The 20,675-nt window shown below is 35.0% G+C and overlaps 3 protein-coding genes across 3 annotated transcripts; 2 read left to right on the top strand and 1 right to left on the bottom strand.

The window, feature by feature from the left end:
- Positions 1-316: 316 nt before the first annotated feature.
- On the top strand, positions 317-3,231 carry LOC130747377 (B-box zinc finger protein 24). The gene is made up of 3 exons (XM_057600310.1): positions 317-720; positions 1,818-2,117; positions 2,733-3,231. The coding sequence occupies exons 1-3, from the start codon at positions 538-540 to the stop codon at positions 2,964-2,966; spliced, it is 717 nt and encodes a 238-aa protein (XP_057456293.1). The 5' UTR covers positions 317-537; the 3' UTR covers positions 2,967-3,231.
- A 2,075-nt stretch (positions 3,232-5,306) lies between these two features.
- LOC130745013 (pentatricopeptide repeat-containing protein At5g39710-like) lies at positions 5,307-6,704 on the bottom strand. The gene is made up of 2 exons (XM_057597165.1): positions 6,362-6,704; positions 5,307-6,184 (listed from the first exon to the last, which is right to left on the bottom strand). The coding sequence occupies exons 1-2, from the start codon at positions 6,702-6,704 to the stop codon at positions 5,307-5,309; spliced, it is 1,221 nt and encodes a 406-aa protein (XP_057453148.1).
- Positions 6,705-15,041: 8,337 nt separating this feature from the next.
- LOC130745012 (uncharacterized) lies at positions 15,042-17,708 on the top strand. The gene is made up of 5 exons (XM_057597164.1): positions 15,042-15,249; positions 15,335-16,512; positions 16,603-16,913; positions 16,996-17,076; positions 17,443-17,708. The coding sequence occupies exons 1-5, from the start codon at positions 15,109-15,111 to the stop codon at positions 17,706-17,708; spliced, it is 1,977 nt and encodes a 658-aa protein (XP_057453147.1). The 5' UTR covers positions 15,042-15,108.
- Positions 17,709-20,675: the final 2,967 nt, after the last annotated feature.

Below are 20,675 nucleotides of genomic sequence, written 5' to 3'. Positions count from 1 at the left end.
GAATTGTCTAAGCAGCAAAACTCTTCATCTATGTATTTAACACAATTGCACCTTCACACGCACCTCACACGGGAATCGAACCTCTGCCAAGAGAAACCTGTTCTAGTTTGGTCCTTCTACCTATTTTGAAGAACAAAATATTATTGCTCTCCAATTTGTTGACATCACATGAACAAACAACAAGAGAACAAGCACCACACGGAAGGGACCAGGATACAAGCTTGCTGAGTTGTATGTGGTGCTTCCACAGCCACACGAATGGCAATGTGAGAGCCCACTCTCCTTGATATTGATTCTTGAGATCTAATCAAATCCTTATCTTCGCATTCACACCTTCACCAACTATACTAGTGTCCAGTCACTTCATTTTCCATGGCCCAAACTCACATTAATTAGTTAACACTAACACTTTCACCACCCTCTTTCCCCATTTCTAATTATTCAACAACTTGTCCTGTATCTCAAACTTTCTAGTAGCCACCCCTTGTTTTCACCATATTCATTAGGAACAAAGAAAAACAGTCCACTATTTTGGCCATGAAAATTCAGTGTGATGTGTGTGAGAAAGCTCCTGCAACTGTGATTTGCTGTGCAGATGAGGCAGCTTTGTGTGATAAATGTGATGTTGAGGTTCATGCTGCAAACAAGCTAGCAAGCAAGCACCAAAGGCTTCTCCTTAATTGTCTATCTAACAAGCTTCCTAGATGTGATATATGCCAAGTAAATTGCTTTTCTTTTATGCCTTTTTTCTTCTAGTTTTGTGGTGTCATGAAATGTTCTTTCACAATTTCTTGTGCTTGAATGGATGTTTTGGTTGTGCATTTTTTTTCCCCTGTCAATAGATCTCATATGTGTTTATTGTAATTAACAAGAAGAAACTAGGATATAATCTAGGTGTGTTGTTTTGACTTATAAATATTAAACTCTGATAGATAAAAAATCAGGATACCAGATATAACAAGGTGCTAAGTTTAATCAGAGAGAAAATACTAAGTGGTACTCTAAGCAGTTCATATTTGATTTAAATTCTATTTTATAATCAATTACATATGTGCTTATACTAAGCGCATGTTTGGAAACCATTCTATAATCGATTATGAAGCCAGAATCAATTATGGGGAAAACTTATGTGAGTAGCTTGTGAGTTTTAAAATTAATTTTGGCATAAGTGAAGCTGATCCAAACATGTGAGTAATGGACTATTGAAGAACTCTTACTTTTTGTTATGTCACAATTTTGAAAACCTAGATGCAAACTACCAAATTCTTTACTGTTAGCCCAATCTCAGTGACTTGTATTTAGTAATCGGAGAGTCCACCTTGAGAGAGATAGGAATAAAAGAGAGAGAAGTGAGAGTATGATAAATGTGATAAAAAAAAAGATAATTAGGATGAGAAAATGTCTGCAAATGAGACAGAAGAAAAAATAAGTATGGATATATAGAAGTTGTTCAAATTTATCCCACCAGAGTGTTGAAGTAAGCTTCATCGCAGTTCAGTGTAAGGATTATAATATGTGAATCCAGTTGTTCATATAGTCTATATTGGCTTAACACTTTGGCATTTCTTTATTTTGTGCCTTGAGAACATTTCTTTGTAAAGACTTTCAGCTCATTAAGTGGTGAGAATATGGCATACTTTGTTCTGATTGCTCGTTGGCTGAATTGTGCAAATTTCACTAGGAACTTGAGCTGTGTTGAGACATAGAATAGATTATTTAATGTTGAAGTGAAGTGTAATAGTTGAAATCTCTGTTGAACATGGATGATTTTGTTAACTTTCTCAATTTTCTTTCCTTTCTCCTTCATGTAATCACAGGATAAGGCAGCTTTCATATTTTGTGTTGAAGACAGAGCTCTCTTCTGTAAGGACTGTGATGAATCAATTCATGTAGCTGGTAGCCTTTCTGCAAACCATCAGCGCTTCCTCGCTACTGGTATCCGGGTGGCTTTGGGATCTAATTGTACCAAAGGAAATGAAAAAAATCGCGTGGAACCATCCGATCCGAAAGCACAAGAAGTTCCTGTGAAAACTCCTTCTCAGCAAGTGCCTAGCTTCACATCCTCTTGGGCTGTTGATGACTTATTGGAATTAACAGACTTTGAATCACCAGACAAAGTAAGACACCTTATCTCAAAATTCTAGCTGCAACTATATGAGCTAAAAAAATTAGTGCATATATCCCCATCTGTTTTTGTGATGAATGATGATTGGCTAAACCAGTTATTTTTCAATGGGGTGCTGAATGAGCAATTATGATTTATGAGGAGTTATAGTGAAGAATTTTACTTTAGTGGTGTAGTTTAATTGTTTACTTTGCCCAAAATTAAGACTTAATGGAATTTTTCTGAATGAAAGACCCATAAGGGAAGAGGGTAGTTCATTTAATTTAATAATTAGCTATAGCAATATTAGAATTCGGGTTACGCCTATCTCTACTCCAAAAGCTAACTTAGAGATAAGGGTTTCTCTACCATTTATAAACACTTATTATGTCATATCTCTAGTCAATGTAGGATTTCTTAACAAGCAGGTTAACTTCTTTGTAATACATGATCTGACATTTGGTTTATCCGATTTTAGAGGTTTTGAAATAACACTTTGAACAATATTTGCACAATATCTTGTAAAGGACTATGGTAAGGAGATTTTAATCCTAACCTTTTATGAATTGTTAACTGGCCACTTATTATGATGTTAAGAGCTTTGTTTTTTTTCTTTCCCTATGTTCAGAAGCAATCACTGGAGTTTGGAGAGCTTGAATGGCTAGCAGATGCAGGTCTTTTCAGTGAGCAGTTTCCTCATGAAGGTTTAGCTGCAGCTGAAGTTCCACAACTTTCAGTAACACACACTAGCAGTGTTGTCTCATACAAAGCCCCCAAGTCCTTCATGTCTCACAAGAAGCCTAGGATTGAAGTCATCGATGAAGATGATGATGAGCACTTCACTGTGCCTGATCTTGGCTGAAACACATTGTAGGTAGATTAATGAGTTGTGTATGTAAACTGTGTGGAATGATGATGAGCAATGATCTTGGCTATAGTGACATGGCCATCTGGAGTCTGGACCATTGCATGAACATGTAGACTAGATTGATGAGTTATATACGCATACTATAAGGATACTAGGTGTTGAAGTATGCATACTATTTTTTGTGTCCGTTATTGTAAAAATAAAATAAATAATGGTAAGGTATTAAAATATATAGATTTTAAGCTGACAATCAAACCAATTGTCGAAATCCATTTTCTGGGTTTGGGGTGGATTTGCGTTTGCCATACAACAAGTTAGCTTCCTTTGCTAGGACGGGTTTTGGAGAAGGAAGGAAACCACACTACACACTAAACATTACTCCCAGTGTAAGGACCAAAGGGGTAGATAGGTATGTGCTTAGAAACAGAAGGATTCTATGTGGTGGACTAGACAACCATTTCCAGGGTTGATGATTTCGGAGACAACTTGTTCATCGTGGAAGAAGATAAGGGAATTCATTTTTTAGGTTGAAGGTTTTGTTTCTTGAAGAATTTTTTTACAACGTCAAAACCACATTTCAAATATTTGTAGCATCAATCAATGAAATTAAACTAAGGGTAAACTTAATGCTATAAAGCTCCCATTTTCTCTTGCAAGCTTGGAGTCTAATCATTTTAGTTTTGGTGGAAAATAACATGGGTAGCTCTATTTCTCTTGATAACACCATATCAAGAATAAAAAATAGGTAAAATTGAATTATAAAAAAAAGTGAGGTGTGAAAATATCATAACTTTGTGTAAACTAGCTAAGGACACTGATTGGTGGACCACTAAAACCTAACACCTTATATTGAAACCGCCACAAAACGCTTTTTTTTTTCACGTTTTCTACTGTGTGGCAGTCTTAGACCGCCACAAAAGTGGGTGTCCACACACCTTTCGTGGTTTACGTATCAGCAGCGGAAAATTTTACCTAAGAAGTTGTCAAATGCTCATACAAGTAATGGCCTTCTAGAGAGAATGACCAATTTGTTCAACACAAGGTATCTTCAGTTTAGTTATTCTTTGACATCTGATATGAAACATTTTCATTTTAAGCTTGTTGGTTTTATTTTTGGGCGAATATACGCAGTTGCTCACAACCTGCTTGTGGAGAGTAGTAAGACTTACCTGCTGAAAATTATCAATGCTGCAATCAATGAGGAGCTCTTCTTCAAAATTGCTGGACCTATGTTAAGCCTTTCAAGCCTATCAAAAAAAAATGTTAAAGCCTTTCAAGATTGAAACAATTGTGATAGCCTCATACCACAATTGTCCTATTAACAGCCGACAAAAAAATCTAGCAAGTAATTGGCAGCAGCTTCTCCATACATGGATGCCGCAGTAGTAGAAGTGGATTCAAAGAACTTTAAACTTTGTTGATCCTATTGAAAGAAACATTATTGGGAGTACCAGTTGGAGGATGGATTGCAATTAGATGCAGAGCAGATAATCCAAGCAAAAATTCCTTAGGTCCTATTTGGATGAGCTTCTTTCTAAGCTCAAAAAGTACTCTTTGTAGAAGCTCTAAATGAAAAGTTTGCTCCTATAAGCTATTTATTTACGCCAAATACTTACAAAAATCATCCTCTCTTCACATTACATAATTAACAAGGAATCAGTGTGAAAAGCCAAACCTTTTTTTGACCATTTAAACAAAATTCTTTTGGCAATCAAAATTAAAGTGCTGAATGACAAAATGTTGGATGAATTTCTAGTTAGCAAAAATATACCAAGGGAATATAGTTAGCAGAATCTAGAATCATCTTGATCAAAGTATGCCACCAAGGGAAAAATACAGTTAGCAAAAATTAATACCAGGGGAAAATATTAGAAGCTATGTCGCAAAAATATAGTTAGAAAAACCTTGGTAAAAGCTTTCCCTACATATCAACTTGATCAAAGTTGATCTGTCCTCAAAACCTTGGTCTGATTGATGGAGTCTGTTCCTGCCCAATCTACCCATGTTAGGACAATTTTTTTGTTGAAGGTTTGGGCTTTTCATGGAAATTTGGACTATGAAGGCATGAAATATTTCATTTGTGCTGCTATGACATAATTTCATTTATTTGTTTCTCAGTACTGCTATATAACAGGATGAATTCTACACATAAATTTAACAAAATATTCAACTATCAATCACATTCACATCGCACTAAAATCATAAAACATGATTCCCAAGAACCTGAAAGTAAATTAGCAACTTAAGAAAGACCTTTTGAATTAAAAAACACAAAGAAAATAGTTTCTACTTAAAGGTTATGGTAACAGAGTTCAACAAGCAAAACCAAAGATATTAGGCACTTGCTGGAGCATATGAACACTTTCCTCCATTAAGTAACAGGCCATCCATGGCTATTTCAGCAAGGACATTGAAAAGAGCATCTTCTTTAAATTCACCTTTCCTGACGCCAATTTCATTAAGTAGTTTATGTAGCTCAGAATCATTGAGATTACAGCTCCTCAATGTGTTTTCAATTACCCAACTCATCTCATTGTACCTTCTACCATAATATAGAGTCTTAATAAGAGCAAGTACAGAGAACATATGAGGTGCAAAACCACACTGCACCATCTCCATGTACATATCATATGCCTTATCAACATTTTTACATCTACAATGTTCAACAATTAAGAAATTATAAACTGCTCCATCTGGCTTATAATTCCCCTGAAGCATTGTGTTTAAAACACTGGCTGCTTCGTTCTCTAAATCCCTAATCCGGAAACCTTTGACAAGCTCTACCAAACTCATAAATTCATTATTACTGCAGTTCTCTATCAGAGTATCAAATGTTAAAGTTGGCCAACTAGTCGTACACAAATGATAAATCAAGCTCAGAAGCATCTTCTTAGCTTCTCGTGTCCTAGCTTTCTTATCAAGCCCACTAATAAGCACATCATAGATAACAGACTCTCGCACTCCAATAAAATGACACACTTCATTAAGCAATGTCCTAGCCTTAACCACTTCACCATCAGCACAATAAGCATTTATCACACTAGTATAATTAGCCTCATCCAACAGGCCGCCTTCTGTGCCCATAAGTGACCAATACGCGGTTCCAGACAGGGGCTGGATAGCCAAGTCACCACTCTGCAGCATTTCATCCATCTCCAGCTTCAAATCATACGCCTTCCTCAGCTCCCCGATTCGGTAAAACCCAGGTATAACTAACAGTATCAGGAGACAAACCCATCTCAGCCATTCCCCTCAAAAGCAAAGGCCGTGAATAAGCGCGTTGCACGTAACAAGAGACGGTGAAAAATCATTAACAAAATCAGGCAGAAAACCCTTGTGTATCATTTGATCATGCATATGAAAAGCCTTGCTGAATTGAGCTTTTTTACAATATGGATCCATCAAATTAACATAAGCATACGCCATTGGCTCCACACCCTCGCGAAGCATCTCTTGGAAGATATCAAAAGCTTCTGACAGTGTTGGCTGCGAGTGTAAAAGCATCGAATAGTTGTCAGCATCAAGCAAGAAGCCCTTCTGAAGCATCTCCTTCTTGATTTCAAACACCTTCACCAGGTCCTGGGTTTGGCAATACCCCCAACTGCAGTATGAATCAATAAGCTTGTTGTATTCAACAACTGAGGGTGAAAATCCTCTATCAATCATTTCACGCAAAACCTTATAAGCCTTCTCACTCTGGTACCGGTCGCAGAACAAATCAAAATCAATCATAGACGTGTAAGCCTTCTCATCAGGCTCCGATTCTGATTCTATGTTACCAGCGGCGGCGGATTATGACTTTCGGCGGCGACTCGCCGAAAGTCATAATCAATATCAATATCAATATCAATCAATATATATTAGAAAAGAAGAACTTTCATTGTGACGTGTCAGCACCGGATTAATTCTTAGTGACGTGTCAGCACCAGATTAATTCTCATAAAAATTATTCCACGTGCCAATTTGTTAGAGGATATAATTTTCAATTGATATATGTTTTAATTTTATATATTCTAACCTAATTAATTGATATTATTTTAGAAGATATAATTTTCAACTGATATATGTTTTAATTTTATATATTCTAAAAAAATTGATTGATATTATTTTAAAAGATAAGATTTGGACTTTTAATTTATTTTTAGAATATATTGATTAATTTTTATTGAATTTTCGAATTTTTTATTAATTCGGAATTTTATGAGTTTTTATTGTGATTTGCTAGATTTTGTTAGTTTTTATTTATCATTATTTAATACAATTTTTAATATTAGATTTGATTGGGATTTAGGCTGTTTATTTCTTAATTTTATTTTAATTTATCTTATTATTTATTTTAAATCCAGAAAATACTTTATTTTATTTTAGATTTACTTTTAGCGTATATTAATTAAATTTTCTTAAATTTTTGAATTTTTAATGAATTCAGGATTTTATGAGTTTTTATTGTGATTTGCTAGACTTGGTAGTTTTTATCTATCTTTATTTAGTACCTTTTTAAACTTTAGATTTGATTCTAAGTTGTTTATTTCCTAATTTTATCTTATTATTTATTTAATTTTACTTCCAGGAAATATTTTATTTTATTTTACATTTATTTATAGAGTATAATAATTAATTTTTATTGAATTTTCGGATTTTTAATTAATGCAGGATTTTATGAGTTTTTATTGTGATTTGCTAGATTTTGATAGTTTTTATCTATATTTATTTATTATTTATTTAATTTTAATTTCATGAAATATTTTATTTTATTTTTTAGTTACATTTAGAGTATAAATGAATTTTTATTGTATTTTTATTGAATTTTCATATTTTTATTTAATTCAGGATTTTATGAGTTTTTTATTGTGATTTGCTAGATTTTGGTAGTTTTTATCTATCTTTATTTAGTACCTTTTTAAAGTTTAGATTTGATTAGGATTTAGGTTGTTTATTTCTTGATTTTATCTTAATTTATCTTATTATTTATTTAATGTTAATTCTAAGAAAAGGGAGTTGATTTGGTGCTGAGGGTCCACAAAGCTATCATGGACACGCAGAGATTTGATAGCTGCTATTCTACCTCTGCCACATGTCGCGATCAGGACAGAGGTATGCCGTAAGATGATGTTACGTGAAGAAGAGTGTATCATGTTGTGATTGATGGTTTGTGTCATTTCAGTTTATCCTTTGTTCGTAATTCAATCCTGGATTCTTAAATTTCACCTATTTTGTAAGTTTTGATCCAAAAGTTTACAAATTTTTGCATAGACCCTTTAACGAATCATTGTTGAAGTCGTAATGTTTTGATTCTGATGTAATATTTTTTCTATTGTTCTTCTTCCGCTTTTGTATTTTTTTAAACCAGATTTTAGTATAGTTTGTAGAAATCCATGCGTGTGAAGTCATTCTAAACCAGATTTTGGTATAATTTATAGAAATTTACGAAACTTAGGATAGCCTGAATTTATATTCATTTCTCAAATTTTGCACGTTTTTATTCATCATGTTTGAGCTGTGTGTATAAGCATACTATTTGCACTGTATGTGAATGATGCACAACTTACTAATTTTTTTTTAATGATGCACACGTCGGTCAAATTGATGAAAGCATATGAAGAGCTCACATTTAATCTTCATGAGTATGTTTAGCCCATTCTTAAGGTTGGTTCATGTTTTCCTTAAACTCATTAGTTTTGCATATACTCATGTTTTAGTATGTCAATTGGGTGACTTATCCTACTTTGCTCTATATATTTCCTTAAGTTCAATTTAAATTGATTGTTAGTATAAGTTTATTGGTGAAGTAACCACAATTATTTTGGGTGGGAGAATTATTTTGTTTTTTTCTCACATATATAGATAATTTGCTGGGGTGCGCACATATGGGGCAATACACCATTTTTTGTTTCTCTTAACTGAAATGTTCCTTTGATTTTTTGTTTCACAAGGGTTCCACCCCAAGATTCACAAATACATAAATACAATTCTTTCACCACAATCCTTTCAAATTGGTGAAGGAGGGTATTTTGTTCTTCAAGACTTCATTTTGGGTTTTTGTTTCAATCTTCTTCATGAATTGATTTTGTTCTTCAACTAATTGTAAGATGTCATATGCTTCAAGGATTCCTGCTTTTCTCTTCTTAATCAAAAGCAAAAGGATTGAGGAAAATAAAATCTTCTAGGGTACAGAATATTCACTAATTGGAAAAAAAAAATAACACGTGTCATTCTCAGATTAATTCTCATAAAAAAATACATTTTAAAATTTAAGATTTGATTAGGATTTATGTTGTTTATTTATTGATTTTATCTTAATTGATTTTTGATTTATTTTTAGAGTAAAAAAAATACATTTTTAAATTTTAGATTTGATTAGGATTTAGGTGGTTTATTTCTTTATTTTATCTTAATTTATTTATTATTTATTTGTAGAGTATCTATCTATCTATCTATCTATCTATCTATCTATAAATCTATCTATCTATCTATAAACTCTATAAAAGAAGAGTTTTAGCAGCCTTAGGGGTAAATCTGTCAATCAACAAATAAATTTAAAGGCAATGAAGCTTGACCATGGATATTTTGGTAAAAGTCCCTTTTATTTCACTTAGATTGAATCTCAGCCATTGATTCACATTAAGTTATTATTTACGGATCAAATCTTGGCCATCCAAATCCTCCAGCAATCTCCTTCTTTAAAAAGAATCATCGACTCTCTAAAATCCCTAACCGTGCGTTTCTATTTTGGAGCCGCTTCGTCTCTAGCTTTTATTCTTCCTTGCCGTTACTCTCAAAGTCTCTAAAATAAAGTTCTCGCTGAATCACGCTTCAGCCCTTCCCCATGTTCGTCGAGCTTGCTCTTGCTGCCAACGGAGAAGCAGTGAACAACGACGGCGAAGCAGATGAGATTGAAGGCGGATTTCAATCTTCTGGGCTTTGGTTCTTTTCTTTTCTTTCGTCTTTCTGGGATTTCAATCGCGTCGCACGTTATCACTTTCTGATTGTTGTTTTTGTAGGGGGTTCTTTGCTTATTTCAGAAATTGGTGGAATGATCTGGGGTTTAGGGTTTCTGCCGCTCTTTCGATCATCAGGATTTGATCTGGACAGCCTTCCTTCCAAGGTTATCACTTCTCTTTCCATGTTTATTGTTTTCGTTTTGCTAATTTTAGCTTTCACCAACTACCATTGCATGTTTTGTTTTCTATCATCTGAATCCCTGATCTTTCAACGTTTTAACTCATATTCGATTACCCATCTTTATTGTTTCAGATTAATCTGAACCAGAGCATGTCATTTCCGTCATCATCGTCCAGGTCTGGCGCTTCAACTCTTTCCTTTCTCTCTATGTTTTTATTCTATTAATTTGATTTTTTATGTTTCATGTTTTTGATTTGTTTGAGAAGCTGTTTAAGTCAGTATAGAGTTGGAAAGTGTCGAATAGGGTTTTCAGTAGTGTTAGAGGAAGAGAGCTAATACATTATGAATAATCTAAAATTGATTTTTTGAACTGCGGCTCTTCCGACAGCGGACTAACATTGTTATTCCTGATTTCACCTATTGAGAAGTATATGGTTTCTTTTTTCAATTTCAGGTTTTTGGAGTCTCCGTTTTTCCTTTGCACTTGATTTTCTATAGTTTTCATTGTGCTGAGCCTGTTTTGGAAAACTTCTTTTGGTTGTTATGGATCTTAGGGTTCCAAACTGAGCTGTGATCAGCGAAGAAATGGTGTTTTTCATTCCCTTCAAACTTGAAATTCCCTTCGCTAATAAATGGTGGCCTGAAATTGCATTTTCCCTCTGTTGGTTGCTGCTGTGATCATGGTTGAGAAGGAGCTTTTAGCTTGCTGTTTCATTGGCTGGCTATGTAGCAACATATAATTGTGAATCTGAATTGAGTATTGACTGTTTTAAAATAAACATTGGAGGCATTATATTCTATTGGATATGCCTATTTATTAACCAATGGTGAATGAATGGGAAGGGAGAGTACCGCACAAGATTTATGATCATGCAATTTGATTTAATTTTCACACAATAGGATTGCTTGCTTTAGAATGGGTTAGTTTGACTGTCATAGTTTGGCAAGTATATGTAGGTCGTGGGTCTCTGCTAATGAAAATAGGAACGACAGTAGAAATTTGATGCATAATGAGTGGCCAAGTTGTAGGTTGGATTGGGGATGATTTGTACTTCACCTTCAATTGTTCCACATTTTAGTAGTAGTAGTTTCAAAAAAGTATGCAGTAATTTACATTTTGAAATTTATCCTTCCCTGTACTCTATTATCTCTCTTCCTTTTGTGAAATCGTCAAATCCACCTGCTTTCTCTATAATATGTGTTGATTCAGATTGGGACTTACTTTGTGGGGCAGTACTACCATATGCTTCAGAATCAGCCAGAGATCGTGTTGAAAGCTAATGGAAGCTGTAAGTTCATCTCCATACCTATTAAATCTATTACTCCTATATATGGTTGTTGCATTAAGAACGTGTTTGTCCAATTGTATAGCTACAATAATTATTTCGCAGTATAATAGCCATAAAAAGATACATTTAATTAGATAGCATTACTCATTTCAGAGTAAATTATACTTCCAAATGAAAATCAATTGAGGTATTGATCAGCTTATCTTTTAGGTGAGATCAGCTTGAGTGAGTGGAAATTAGGAGGTAAAAAAAGAGGGGTTAGAGTTTATATTTGATAATACAGTCATTCAATTTGACATTCCACATGATTGAATTTTTCTGAATGGTTATTTCAGTAATTGTGTTATTGATTGAATAGAAAATTAATCGTGGCCGTCCCTTAGTTTGATCATGGCCGTTGACATCCTGACTTTCTCTCTTCCATTACATTCAAAACATCTCTTTCCAACTTCTCCCTTTTCTGCAGTTACGCTTTCTGAAACATATCAATAGGTCTCGACTCCCCTTCTGAAACGTAATTATCTCTTTAATTTCTCACAAAAACTTCTGGGTAAATTGCTTCCAGTTATCGTCTCTGCAACTCTTGCGGCGCTGCTTTCGTTTCCACTAGGGTTTGGCCGCACAAAATCGTCAACTCTTCAACTCTTTGATTGTTCTTATGAAAAATCCTGATGGAATTTCTTAAGGACTGAGGCTGCTAATTGATCCAGTAAGAATGACACTTGAAGAGGATTTTGAAAAAACAACATGCAAAAGGTTACACTAAAGTAAATTTTACTATAAAGTAAATGGAAGCATACACTATAAAGTTCATGAGCATACACTATAAAAAGTACATGATAGTAGTTTCTTGGTTTTAATTGAATATGTTTTGTTTATTTTTATTTTCGCAGTTCCAGGATCAAGTCTCAAATATAAATTCTAACTTGACAGTTGCAAGGTTTTGGATTCTCTGCTTCATAGTCTCAATAGCTATCTGCTTGCTATTCCTCAAACACTTCAATTAGCGTCGTCCATGAATTCTGCAGCAGACCAACCCTCGGTGGAGAGGAGCATTCACGCGAGCCCTATGCAGCAGCTTCGGTGGCACCGACCTTCATATGGATTTGTGAAAGCGAACTTTGATGCGACATGTTCAGATACTCATAGAACTGGCTTTGGTTTGATTATTAGGGATGTCCAGGGGGGTTTATTATTTGCTGCGTGCTACAAACCTCTAAGAAAATTCAATCCCACCTTGGCAGAAACAGATTGGAGTATGCTTACTAAAATATGGCATTCCCCGGGTATTTCTTTATCATATCTGCATTCCATTCTGGAAGACTGTAAGATGATTATTTCTAATGTAGGCACATACTCTTTTGTTCATGTAAAACGCCAGTCTAATATGGTTGCTGATCTAATGGCAAAGTATGCCTTTGTTTTTCCTGATAATGTATGGGTTGAGGAAGGTCCAGTTGGTTTAGGATCAATATTGTTAGAGGACCAATCTTCCCTTTTCATTCCTAATCAATGATATATATGTGGTTTTCCTGTAAAAAAAAACCATATATGTTTTGTTCTACATTAGTTTCTTATTTCATCACAAAAGGATTTATGACATATTTTGCGGTTCAGACATTTTTACTTTGCAATCGTTTTTCGGTGATTGCTTAGTGTTAATTCTTATTTGGTTTTCATTTTGCAGTTACCATCTGAGTCATCTTCTGCACGACCATCGCATATTCTAGCTCCAATTTTAATGGGGACGTGACATCTACACCTGCGCTGAGCTTTGCCCCACCTGCTTTATTAAGTTGGTAGCAGCACAACAAGAAAGTTAAGGTAAAGAGCATGTAATATAATTCTTCATGTAATTGAAATGGTTGAAAAATAGATATCTTAATTAGATGGTGTTCTCTACATGAGTTCAATTTTGGGATGGTTATCTACAAAAGCTATATGCTTTTGCATTATGCAGACATTCAGACTTTTCTACAATGAGCAACTTCAAGTTAAATTAAGACTTAATTTGTATGAATCTTTGCTAGCATGATTCTTTATTTTGTTCATGGATTTGTTTCACATAATTCATTTTTCAAATTTCATCTTACCAATTACCAAACACGCTTACACACTTCTGTTTGGCAACTGTTACATAGAATGCTTCACATCATACTTTTTCTATTTTTCTCTGTTTCAGATTAGTTTCAAATCAAAATCAGGCTGTGTAAAGGAACCTACTCCTACAACATGTTACTTGAATCACTGTGATTAGTGGAATACTTAAAGTGGCTGCTACGGGAACATGAGAACATAAAATATTGGGATAAGGAAGTTTTCTGAAGGACAATTTGAAGAGGCTGAGATACTCTTCACTGTGATTTTGAAGCAGCTTGGAAACAACGTGCATATTAATTACTGAAATTGAAACCTGTATTGATGTTCCTATTATGTTCAGGATCAAGAGCATAATTTAGAGTTCGACTTTGGATTTGGCAACATTATAGTGGTCAATAGCGGTGCTTCTTAAATTTGTCTAGAGACTCTAGACCATGCTGAGGTGATTTGGCTTTTCTTCCTTCTTTATGTAGCACTTTAGGCATGGAGCACATTGCTCAAAGTGACTAATTTTAAGGCTACATACTAAAATTTATGTAATAGTTTTGTTGTCTAATTATGACTAGAAGCATAGATGTGTCAAACAAGACTGTTATATGCACTTGACATGCGCAAGCCTTTGAAGGTCTGATATAAACCTGATGCTTTTTATTGTTATTATGCAGTTTGCTTTCCATTTGCCTCTTTAATTATGTGGGAACAAAATAAATAAACAAATAGTTTAAATTCTGAGCTAGCACACTCAATGGAAATTAAAACCAGGTGAATATGAAACACTTCATCAAACAAGGTTATATTTAGTTTGATTCACAAGTTTCTTCACAAACAGAACACTAAAAGTAATGCTTTTTAGAATCATTAACATATAGGCCGTGCATTGCCATAGAAAGCAACATTTAGAAAGAAAAGTTATCCCAAAAGGTATTATTCAAAGGACAGGGGATTTGGGTTTGGCACCCCACCCTTTAGGCTACGCGCCCCAGCATTTTTTTTTTATTCCAAAACTACCCATCGGTAAATGATTTGCCGATGTCAAAATAACAATCGGTAAATGATTTACCGTTATTGTTCCTCAGTATGAACACCTTTATCCCATTACCCAGAACACGAAGAACAATATCGGTTAATCATTAACCGATTCTTATATTGATATCGGTATATCATTTACCGATTGGTAATCTGGCAGTTTGATCACCTTTTCACCATTACTCCTCCCTCCACCAACCCCTCCACCATTACTCCTCCCTCCAACAACCCCCCACCAGCCCCCCATAACTCACCAAAACTACCTTATTCTACCATTACTCCACTCCTCCCTCACATTTCACCTTCCCACCACCACCACCATCTCCACATTTCCACCACCACCACCACCAAGGGAAAGCTTTTAACTTCTGGTAAGTGGTGTTAGCTTTGGTACTTTATTTATAGTTAGTTTAAGTAGTTAGTTGTTAGTTTAAGTAGTTAGTTTAGTTAGTTAAGTTGGTAATTTAGGCTGCTGAATCGTGAATCGAATCAGTAAATGAATTGCCGTTAATGTATCGGATTATGATTTACCGTTATTATACCGGAATTTGATTTACCGTTATAGGGTCGGTTATTGATTTACCGTTTTTGTTCCAGGGATGACAGAGTCCTTTTTCTTTGGTGAATCACAATTGATACATGCTGCTGGATTGGAAAATGATAATCCAGAGGAGCAACCATCACTAGCTGAACCTCCGATTATATCTATAGATGTCTCTCATTTGTATCATACTGATCAGGTACTCATTGCACAAATTTTTGCATGCTTTGTTTGCTTTGTTTATGCCTTGTTTTATGCCTTATGCCTTGTTTATCCTGAAACAGCGTTTCCCTTTGAAAGATGATCTTATGAAATGGGTTCGCGACATTTCTATGGCAAATAATTTTGTTTTGGTGACAACAAAGTCTGATAGTGGTGCGAAGGGAAGAAAAGAATATGTCATTCTGGGGTGTGAGAAGCATGGTGCGTATATTCCCTACAGAGAACCGGATCTTGTTGAAGGAACGTCAACACAAAAGACAGGTTGTCCTTTTAGGCTAAAAGGACGACGTACGAAAGATGATAAAGGTTGGTGGTTGAAGGTGATGGACGGTAGACACATCCATCTCGCAGCTGAGTCACTAGTTGGCCACAATTACGCTGGTAGACTGAATAGTGAGGCGAAGGAGGACGTGATAAATCAGGCTAAGACTTGGGTTCCACCTAGAAAGATGTTGGCGTCCTTGAAGGAAAAAGATCCTTCAAACTTGACTACCATCCAACAAATTTATGGTGTTTGCAAGCGGTTCAGACAATCCGTTCGTGGGTCACTGACAGAGATACAATACTTGCTGAAGAAGTTGGACGGTGAGAAGTATGTTCACTTCGAACGAAATGAACCCGGATCGGAAGTGATTAGAGATATATTTTGGGCTCATCCGAATGCCGTCAAACTTTTCAACACATTCCCATATGTAGTGATCATGGATTGCACATACAAGACCAGCAAATACAAACTACCCTTGCTCGAGATTGTTGGCCTGACCTCCACGGATAAAACATACTCAATAGCATTCTGTTACATTGGCAGTGAGACCACAGAGGACTACATTTGGGCATTGGAGTGTATGAAGTCTCTGATTTCCGACCAATCCAGGTTGCCTAGAGTGATTGTGACGGATAGAGATCTTGCTTTATTGAGTGCTGCTTCACAAAGCCTTCCCACCACCACCCATTTACTATGCTTGTGGCACATCAACAAGTGTGTTTTGGCAAAGTGCAAAGAGTATGTTGGCACGGATGATTTTGCTCAAGAGGTTATGGACAAGTGGGCCGAATTGGTAGATGCTCCAACAGTTCCAGAATTTGAAGCTCATTGGATTGAATTGTTTAACATGTGCAAGCATAAACACAAGTTGAAATTTGCCACTTATTGTTCTACTACATGGTTGGTCCACAAGCAGAAATTTGCCAAGGCATGGACAAATCATGTGATGCATTTTGGAACAACAACAAGTAACAGGTACAAAAATTATGTTATGACTTGTTATATGTATTTCATTTCATAGATTATTACAATATTAATTCTTACATGTGCGTTGTTGGTTTGCAGGGCTGAAGGTGCACATGCCAGCTTGAAGTTGATGTTGCGGAACAGTAAGGGTGACCTGGCCACATCATGGAATGCGTCGCATAGTTTGACCACCAATCGCCACACTGAGATAGTAGCATCGTTTGAGCGCAGTATGAATAAAATTGATCACCTTTTCAAGACCCCTTTCTACACAAATATTAGGGGATTTGTGTCAATCAAATGCCTGAAACTCATTGATGCTGAACTGACAAGAATGCGAGCCTGCGGCGGCAGATGCGATTGCTTATTGAGAGAGACTCATGGACTACCTTGCGGTTGTCAACTTGCAGGTTACCGGTCAACCACTCTCCTCTCAACTACTTCCAATTATTTATATTTGTGATTCAATGTAACATGTCTGTGAACTTGCAGATTATGAGAGGATTCCGTACGAGGCCATTCATCCATTCTGGAAGAGCCTAAGTTGGGAGCATGTACCTGTTGCAGATACTGGCAACTCAGATATTTGCGGACTAAACCATTGAGAGATGCACCCAGAAGTTGAGGCACTGACACGTTATTTCCATTCTTTGGATACTGGAGGGCAGAGTATGGTAAGGAGGAAGCTTCAAGCGATATATTGTCCTGAAAGGAGTACACTATGTACTCCTGAGCTTCGGATAAAGTCCAACCGCACTCCTAAGTTGAAAGAGAGCAAACAACCCAAGGGTCGAGCAATAGGATCCTTGACTCGTGATCCTTCAGCGTTTGAACTTACAGACAAGAAGATTAAAGAGGAAAAGAAGTCTTCACAACCAGCAAAGAGGAAGAAGCGTGTGAAGAAGTCTGATACAAGCCATTTCATGTGTAACTTTCCAGCCTTTCTCCATCCATATATTGGCAAAATTACAGATGTTGAGGATGATGGTAACTGTGGCTATAGATCCATTGCTGCATTAATGGGGCATTCCGCCGGTCAGGACGGTTGGCCTTGGGTTAGGGCTACATTGATACAAGAACTTGAGACCAATGTGGTAATGTATAATAGGATGTGGGGCACAGATGTTGTTTATGGCTTACATAATCGTCTCACTCTTCCTATTGGTGACCCGTGTTTATATGTTTTAAACACGATCGGTAAATGATTACCCGTTATAGAGTCGGGTAATCATTTACCGTTTTTAATCAACTGGTTTTCTGGTAATTTCGCCCCCCAAGGTGGGGCGGGGGGCCTAATGGGTGGGGTGTTAAACCCAAATCCCAAAGGACAGCAGTAGGAACAAATTTATTTCATAAGCTTTCTAAAAACCTGAAGCATTGTTAATATTAAACAAAACGGTACTCTTATTTAGATAATAACAGTTATAGGTATATGTACCTGCAAGTTTAAAAATTTTAAGACAAGGTACTCTTATTTAGATAATTAATCATGTCTTTATGAATTCCTAACTAATATTGATCACATATTCACCACCAAGATTTAAATACTAAACAAAAAGGTACTCTTATTTAGATAATAGCATATAATTAATTTTGAATTGTGAATATTGGACTTACGTCCAGGGGTTGCCCGCTAAGCGGCTGTCGCCTAGCCTGGGAATTGGGCCTCCTCCAGCAAGGCCCAACCGGCCCAACAGAGGCAGTTACATTTATCAGGCCCAGCTCTCACCCTATAAATAGGGAGCGGTTACCGTTTGTAGAGAACTTTTGGCTCATTTGCTCAATACACACAAGAAATTCAGTTATTTTCTCTCTAACTTTATCACTCTAAGTGCAATCTCTCTACTCTAGGGGCTATACCATTTCTCAATGTTCATGGCAAGAACATTTGGCACCGTCTGTGGGGAACGAAAAATTTTCTATTCCCGAATCAGGTGGATTGGTTGCACGGTTGAAAGAAGCTTTGGTCACTGTTGAAGTCTTACAATTTCTGTAGAATTCAATTTCTGTATCATACAATGTTTAAAGAGAAAAAAATGAAAGCATTTTAATATTTTTTTAAACCCACAAGGATATATTTACATGGTACTTCATATAGCTCAAATTTGTATTATTTTCATGGTACTACATTTTCTTTGTAAGAAAAAAAAAACATAATTCAAATAAGTACAAATTAATGTAAGAAAAAAAAAACATAATTCAAATAAGTACAAATTAATTGAAAAAATATAAATATAATAAACAATAATACAAATTGATAAAAATTTAAGTTAAAAATGACTTCAAAAATTTTTAAATTTTTCTATAGGAGAAAATTAAATAATGTAGCATTTTGTAAAATAGGGGTAAAAACCACATAAATAAAATGATTACGTTTTTACAAAATATAAACAAACACATTTATCAACAAAAAAAAATCTTTTCTTATATATATAATTAATTTTTTAAATCCTTAAATTTTCCTTTAACAAACATAATAAATACAATACATATTTTTTTAAAGACGCAATAAACTAAAAAGAAGATCCCGTGCATCGCACGGGTAAAAGTACTAGTTAATTAATATATCCTAAACTTTTTTTTAAAAGAGTGAGTTTGAAAGCTATAGCTTAAGTTAATTTGTTAATATATTCCCAAATAATAATAATAATAATAATAATAATAATAATAATAATAATAATAATGATAACATGTGTGTGCGGATATGGGCCGGTTGGGTACTATAGTGCCCATACCCGCACCCATACCCTCTATTTTTTACGGGTAATTATCTATACTCAACCTCATACCCATTTAGCGAATAAGTACAAATTAATTGAAAAAATATAAATATAATAAACAATAATACAAATTGATAAAAATTTAAGTTAAAAATGACTTCAAAAATTTTTAAATTTTTCTATAGGAGAAAATTAAATAATGTAGCATTTTGTAAAATAGGGGTAAAAACCACATAAATAAAATGATTACGTTTTTACAAAATATAAACAAACACATTTATCAACAAAAAAAAATCTTTTCTTATATATATAATTAATTTTTTAAATCCTTAAATTTTCCTTTAACAAACATAATAAATACAATACATATTTTTTTAAAGACGCAATAAACTAAAAAGAAGATCCCGTGCATCGCACGGGTAAAAGTACTAGTTAATTAATATATCCTAAACTTTTTTTTAAAAGAGTGAGTTTGAAAGCTATAGCTTAAGTTAATTTGTTAATATATTCCCAAATAATAATAATAATAATAATAATAATAATAATAATAATAATGATAACATGTGTGTGCGGATATGGGCCGGTTGGGTACTATAGTGCCCATACCCGCACCCATACCCTCTATTTTTTACGGGTAATTATCTATACTCAACCTCATACCCATTTAGCGGTTTTTTACCTACCCATAGTGGGTATTTTTTGCGGGTACCCTATGATTTTGAGACCCATTGTCATCCATAGATTTAGATTTTGGCAAAGATGGATAGCTTCCTGTAATGACATTGAATTGTCTAAAGGTGGAGAGCTTTGAGTTGCTACCCACGTGAGTATGGAGACGGGTACATGTAATTTTTAAAAACGCGGGTATGGAGATGGTACTATAGTACCTACCCATTGTCATCCCTACTTAGTTGGAATAAACACAATAATGTTATACTTTATGATATATCTTACACAATCCTGATTTGTGCTACTATCACATTAATTTTTTTTTAAGATTAATATGTTGATAATTCCTTATATCTATGATTTGTGTTATCGTCTTCATATTTACGAAGAATGTGAAACGAGTTCCTCTTGGTCTCAATCGGGCTTAGAAGAGAAGCCTTTATGTCCACTTTACTCATCAATTCTGACTTTTCTATTTCATTCGTTGTTTAATATATTTTTAATAATCAAAGTATTAATGTATCAAATACAATAGACATATTTCCCGTGCAACGCACAGGTAAAAAACACTAGTAACACCTCTATAGTAAGAAGGAGGCAAGCAGAGACTCACTTATAAATAGATAGGCTAGCAGACGCCCACTCCTAACAAAAACTAGATCTACTTCTCCCTCCTTCCTCCCTACTCGCTTCTTGTTCTCCCTGCAAGCATTGTTCATTCGCCGCCGCTCGTTGCTATTCACCACTCACTATCCATTTCCTTTTCGCTTGTCATAGACGGGT

Source organism: Lotus japonicus, chromosome 3 (genome assembly GCF_012489685.1).
Source record: "Lotus japonicus ecotype B-129 chromosome 3, LjGifu_v1.2".
Classification (NCBI taxonomy): domain Eukaryota; kingdom Viridiplantae; phylum Streptophyta; class Magnoliopsida; order Fabales; family Fabaceae; genus Lotus; species Lotus japonicus.
This window is presented reverse-complemented; position numbering and strand designations above follow the sequence as displayed.

Coding starts and splice junctions, on each gene's coding strand:
- LOC130745012 (XM_057597164.1), top strand. CDS start 15,109: ATGACAGAGTCCTTTTTCTTTGGTGAATCACAATTGATACATGCTGCT. Junction 16,513..16,602: donor GGAACAACAACAAGTAACAG/GTACAAAAATTA, acceptor GTTGGTTTGCAG/GGCTGAAGGTGCACATGCCA. Junction 17,077..17,442: donor TGTACCTGTTGCAGATACTG/GCAACTCAGATA, acceptor GTAACTTTCCAG/CCTTTCTCCATCCATATATT.
- LOC130745013 (XM_057597165.1), bottom strand. CDS start 6,704: ATGATTGATTTTGATTTGTTCTGCGACCGGTACCAGAGTGAGAAGGCT. Junction 6,185..6,361: donor TAATTTGATGGATCCATATT/GTAAAAAAGCTC, acceptor TGATACTGTTAG/TTATACCTGGGTTTTACCGA.
- LOC130747377 (XM_057600310.1), top strand. CDS start 538: ATGAAAATTCAGTGTGATGTGTGTGAGAAAGCTCCTGCAACTGTGATT. Junction 721..1,817: donor CTAGATGTGATATATGCCAA/GTAAATTGCTTT, acceptor ATGTAATCACAG/GATAAGGCAGCTTTCATATT. Junction 2,118..2,732: donor ACTTTGAATCACCAGACAAA/GTAAGACACCTT, acceptor CCCTATGTTCAG/AAGCAATCACTGGAGTTTGG.